Genomic DNA, 6,000 nt, shown 5'->3' with positions numbered 1-6,000 from the left:
GAGTGATGGGAGGTGAGAAAGAATCAAAGGGGACATTGTTGGCTTTGAAGATGTGGAGGCAAGAAATTCGGGCAGCATCTAGAAGCTGGAAAGGGCAAGAAAACAGATTTTTCCCTGGAGCTTCCAGAAAAAAATGCAGTTGCGCTAACTCCTTGGTTGTAGCCCAGTGAGACCCGTTTCAAATACCTGATCTCCAGAACTGTGAGATAATACATTTGAGTTGTTTTAAGCCATTAAGTTTATGATAATGTATAATAGCAGCAACAGGAAACCAGCACATATTCCTTGAAAAGTCTTCAAGTCTACGCGTACCAGTTTGAAGTCCTTCAGACTATTCAGCCCAGGCCTATGAGGATTATGTTGCACTTGGGCCACTGCGGTTGACTTGGAGGCCCTGTCCCGGTGCAAGGTGGGTGAGTTGGTATCCCAAACCTCTTGCTGAACACATGTGGTTGGCTGGCAGCCAGGGAAAACTCAATATCTGGGCCAAATTCCTCCTGAATGGAGTAAGGAGGCCTGTTCCAGCCCAGAGGTGAAAAATCTTGGCTTGGATTAACCCAGTAAATTCTCAGGATGCCTGGCAAACGCCCTGGTTTGTGGCATCCATTCTCTCACTGATGTAAAAGCTCGAGCCTCTGAATGAATGAATGTCCTTTGAAGGGACAACTTCTTCAGGTAAACTGGGTAAACAGGGGGAACACCTTCTTAGGCTGAGTTACTTCCTCCACTCCCCAGTTTCCTTTGCATGTAGGTGGGCTAGGAAAGATGGAGTTATAGAGGTAAAAAAGCCCGTAGAGACTTGCAGACTCAGAGGGGCCCGCAGGCATTTGCTCCAGTCACCTCATTGTCCAGATGAAGGGACTTGTCAGGGTCAAACTAGCAGATTAGCTCACACCATTTCCCTTTGTGTGACTTGGCAGAGAGAGAAATCGCCTATCAGTTTTTCCAGTGGAAGCCTCAGCCTGCCCTGGAAGAGAATCCCAGAGCAGGCTGAGGGGGTGAGGAGTCTTGATAGAGCGATGTCAGGGAAAGTTCCAGAACTGGGAGAGCAGCAGCGAAGGGGGGAGGGGGGCAGTACTGAGCTGGGGAGGATGGAGTTAGTGGGGACCCCTCCCCCGGCTCTCTACCCCTGGTTTTCAGCCCGGTGAGGGGACTGGCCTGGGGGCCTCTCGCTTGCGGCTTTCTCGAGTGCTGCCCAGGGTGGTTCTCCCGAGTGTCCCCTATTTGGCCGGCTCGGCCAGCTCGGCCCGGGGCTCTGGGCGGGGCAGGGGCAGCGCGGGGGTGGGATTCCCGGAGGAAGATGCACAGCGCTGGCCGCGAGGCCGCGGGGCGTGCGGAAGGCGGAGGGCTGGGGATCCGGGTGGGCTGCGCCCTCCCGCCCCGACCCATCCCACACCCCGCCGAAAGCAGACACTGTCAGCTGGATCACTTCCCTTTCGGGAGGAGGGAGGGGAGAAAAAGGTGTCTAGATCCTTTCTGCTTAAAAAAGCAAAGGGAAATCGCCGGCAACTTTGCAGCCGCTGTCCCCTCGCTCCTGGACCATGCACCCCGGCATCTGCCTGCTCGACCTCAGGCGAGGACTTGATTTCTGGAGCTGAGGTCTAAAACTTTTTTGACTTTTCTTCTCCCCAGCTACTGAATCATGCCATGTGCCCAGAGGAGCTGCTGGCTTGCAAACCTCTCCGTGGTGGCTCAGCTCCTTAATTTTGGGGCGCTGTGCCATGGGAGACAGCCTCAGCCAGGCCCGGTTCGCTTCCCGGACAGGAGGCAAGGTCAGTGGCTTTTCTTTCTTTCTTTTCAAAACAGTGGGGGTAAGACATGCGGGAGCTTGGTTGCTCCCTTTTCCCTTCCCCCACTCGGCAGCACTGAACTCTGCAAAGCCGTTTGGGAGGAAGTCCCGGCTGGGCGCTCCGCTACCTAGGCTTTCTCAGAATTCAGTATTTAAGGTGGTGATTCCTTCATTCTCCCTGAAAGGAGAGTACCTCGCTCTGGCTGCCTCTTTTACAGGGATGACACTGCAGTCTTTGAAAGACCTAAGAGGTAGCCAGTAACCTCTCTCATTCTCTTTTGTCTCCTCTTTGAATGCTGCACAGTTTCAACCCCCTGTTTTCCAGATTCTGAACATGGAAAATTATTATTATTTTTAAAAGTTTCAACTAGTCACTGGCAGTCATTGCAGTGTTTCTAGTTAGTTTCAAACTTCTGGTCGGGAAAGGAGAAATGTGATTCCACCCCCCTACTGAGCGCACTTGGCTGTGTTTGGGTTTCCTGGAAAGATTTAGGATTGTGTTTTAAAAATAACAACCCTTTGGGGGGAAATTTACCTCTGCAGGGGCTCACTTTTCCCTGTCCTGCCTGGCTGATCACTGCTGGCTGTTTCTCTTTCTGAATTTCATGAAACCTGTAGTGTTATAGAAGGCATTGAAGGAGTTGTGCACAGTTTTATTTTTGTTATTATTATTCTTTTAAGCCTATCACCTGGAGCAGAGAAGTACTGTTGCCTCTGCTCTTTTTTTTGGTCTTGGAAGGGTCAGCGACACTGTCTTGTATGGTGAGGAGTTCATTGTGCCTCTGGGGGGGGGACAACAGTCCTAGCAGCAGTGATGGCCCACGTGGCACTCGATGTATCAGCCCATCTGACCACTGACAACAGCCTTCTGGGTTGCAGGTCCCATTGTTACTGTCCCTGCTGTACAGATGAGAAAGCTGAAGCTTGTAGAATTTGTAAGCCCAGTCAATGGTGGAGCAAGGTAGCTTGACTCTTAGAATCATATAACACTGCCCAATAGCAATAATAGGATCACACACACACACACACACACACACACACTCTCACACTCTCACACTCGCGTGCACGCACACACACATGCGCGCACGCACACACACGTTTGCAGACCACTGAGTTAACATCCATTAAGTCCTGTGTTTGCTGACTGGGCTCAAGTCTCAGGAAGTGTCCCCCTTAGCTTTCTGACATCCCTCTCATTCCCAGGGCCCCTAGGGTAACACACATCACCAACCTGTCCCTGTTTAGGATTTCTAGGCAGGGTTTTCAGTCCACGTTGCAAAGGTCAAATACAGCTAGAGAACTCATCTGCTGCGGCTTCGAGAGCCATCAGAAGCAAGTCTCTGCCTTTGCTTTACTTGGAAGCTGGAGCCGGCAAACACTGGGGTTAGATGTCAATCAGCCAACACTCCCTTGTGTAAACGTTCCAGATACAATCTCCCACCCCCAAGTTTAAAATAGCAGCGCTTGTTGTTCTTTGAAAAACAGTCCCTTTGTGAAAAATCTCTCTTCTGGGGCAGCACAAACAAAGCCTGCAAGCACTTCCCAGGGCATTTGGAGATGATTTGGTTCAAAGACACATTCTCCTGGGCTGGTTTTCAGCTCTGCTTGCTCCACATCTTCTTTGTAAGGGAGTTCAACTTGGTGTGGAGCAAACACCACTAGGCCTTGTTTTTCCTCTCTGGAAAGTGAGATTTTGGTTATTTTCCCCAGTCACCTTTAGGACTATATTCAAAATCCTATATTCAAAAATAGTTGTAAAATATTCCTGATTATTGATGCATATTTAGCTAGGTTTAAAAATAACTTCAGTTTTTAAAAGCCTTTCACCAATCTTAATCAATTCACTAGTGAATTTGCAAATAATCCACATTTGGTGCAAAGGAGAAATTCATAAGCAGACTACCATTTAGAACTAAGGGGGGCAGTGGGAAACAGGAGCGGGGATGGGTGAGGGCAGACTAGTAGAGAATGAAATGCTGAGGCTGTCTGGAACTGGAGTGACCTGGGTTTTCCCTCCAAATGAACATCCAGCAACTTCACAGTTAGCCAATCTTCCTAGACTTCCATTTCTACTCTGACAACAGATTTTGAATTGCACCCAAGTTCTGAAACTTTCAAGTTACTCCAGAGATCATCTCACCCATTCTTATTTTTGCAGATGAGGAACAAGAGATCCAGGGTGTCAGTTAAGTCAACATATTCATTGAACATCTACTAAACGCCACTTCACTGGAATGTGAAGGGATTTGTAAATGGTTCCACAGCTAGAGACAGATTCAGACACTAGGTTCCTTCTAGTTCCAAAATAGTTAGGCGGAGTCAGGATGTTAGAAATATGGAGATAAATCCAACCCTTTCTGGGACTATAAGCAAACTGTTTGACTAACTCTGCCCAGTATTCTTTCCACATTGCTCATTTGTGATGTAAGAATGTGCTGTGACTTCCACAAGATTTCTTGGTTCACAATCAAGTATCAGAACAACAGGAATATTAATCTTGCACACAACGTAACTGCCTCTCTCCTACAGCCAATCATATCACCTTAGGTTTACTTATACATGTACTGTATACAAGGTACCAGTCAATTCCATGATCTGTTTTGCTCCGGACAACTCTGTGAAATCAACAGGGCAGGCACTTTACTCCACGTCAGAGATGTGCTCCAGGCTTGTGCAATAAACAGAGGGAGTATTGTAGTGTTTCAAGACAAATGTTTTAATCATTTATTCTACTTGCAAAAAAAAAAAAAAAAAAATTCTGCAAGGAGGAAATGGTTTCAGATATTCTTATATTGTGAAAACAAAAAACAAACCCTTACAGATTGTTATTTTGTGTTAATTACAATAAGTTACATAGTCAGCAAGTTAGTTATCATAGAGTGGGTGAGCAAATCCAACCTTCTGTGGCATATTTTACAACTATGAGGAGGTCAACACGATGATTCATGACATTTCAACATATGTACATTTCTAGAATGAAAATACATTTGTAAGGTCACAATGATCTTACATGGAAGACAATTATGAAAAAAAAACAACTCTGGCTATTTTAGGAATTTCATTACCTTTTTAAGTAAGGACTCTTAGAAATTCAATTATTCTCTAAGGCAGAAATAAATATAAAGAATAAGTCCAGATTTTGCTCGCTTTGGCAGCACATATACTAAAATTGAAATGATACAGAGAAAATTAGCATGGCCCCTGTTCAAGGATGATGTGCAAATTTGAGAAGTGTTCTATACAAAAAGAATAACCATAAATTTAACCTTAAACATTATAAATACTAATAGGGAGATATTCTCTTACCTTTCCTTTCTTTCTAAGATGAGGATAAAAGATCTCTTGTTTTGTATTTTCAAAAACACTTGTGCTAACTGGCATCACTCAAAGTTTCTCATGAAGTACCAATGAAAACTTGTAACCTATAGTTTCAAATATAATTTTAAGCAAGGCAAATCAAAGTTTTCAGTGCTTATAATTTATTTCTACAAACTCTAGTGCAGGTTGTGATGTAACTTCCATGTGTCCCAGCCCCTGACCCCTGCCCATGCCCCACCCCCCGGCTTATTGACAATCCACCTTGACATCTGGTGCTCAGTGATAGACCCTCAAGATGCAGTGAGGGCAGAGTTTAGGAGTGTGGGCTCTGGGGTCAGATTCCCAAGGTGCAAATCCTCCCCCCTCACTTTACTGAGATGAGGCTCGATGAAGAACAGGATTAGTAATACCTCCCTTGAGAACTGTGGCACCTATTTCTCTATCCTTGTCATATCTCCTCTGAGTTCTGCTTTCTGTTGACTGAGATTAGAGCTAACTAATCTGCCAAACTAAACACCCACTGAGAGAAGACCAAGGTGAGTGTGAATCTCTCCCTTGTATCTGCTTGAGGGTTATAGATATTTATTTCCTCAGTGCTCCCTGGAGGCCAGGTTTCTAGCTTTAATACCATCAATGCAGCTAGGCTCGGTGGCTCAGCCTGTAATCCCAGCACTTTGAGAGGCCATGGCGAGTGGATTGCTTGAGCCTGTGGGTTTGTGACTAGCCCGGGCAACTTGGTGAGACCTCATCTCTACAGTAAAAATAAAAAATTAGCCAGGTATGGTAGTGCATGCCTGTAGTTCTGGCTACTTGGAAGGTTGAGGCGGAAGGATCACCAGAGCCCAGCAGGTCTATGCTGGGATGTCTGTGAATGTGCCACTGCACTCCTGCCT

The 6,000-nt window shown here is 46.1% G+C and overlaps 1 protein-coding gene across 1 annotated transcript in view; it reads left to right on the top strand.

Annotated features, from left to right (window-relative positions):
* Window positions 1–1,426: 1,426 nt before the first annotated feature.
* The window catches only part of ADAMTS12 (ADAM metallopeptidase with thrombospondin type 1 motif 12), a 153,985-nt gene continuing 149,411 nt past the window's right edge, over window positions 1,427–6,000 (top strand). Inside the window, exon 1 of the mRNA XM_008060631.1 lies at window positions 1,427–1,772. Coding sequence (XP_008058822.1) covers window positions 1,643–1,772 — 130 coding nt within the window. The 5' untranslated portion in view covers window positions 1,427–1,642. The remainder of the gene's footprint in view (window positions 1,773–6,000) is intronic.

The sequence above is a fragment of the Carlito syrichta genome, unplaced genomic scaffold, assembly GCF_000164805.1.
Source record: "Carlito syrichta isolate Samal-C Ts95f unplaced genomic scaffold, Tarsius_syrichta-2.0.1 Scaffold304682, whole genome shotgun sequence".
NCBI classification, from domain to species: Eukaryota; Metazoa; Chordata; class Mammalia; order Primates; family Tarsiidae; genus Carlito; species Carlito syrichta.
The sequence above is the reverse complement of the archived record's forward strand: the minus strand, read 5'-3'. Positions and strand labels throughout refer to the sequence as shown.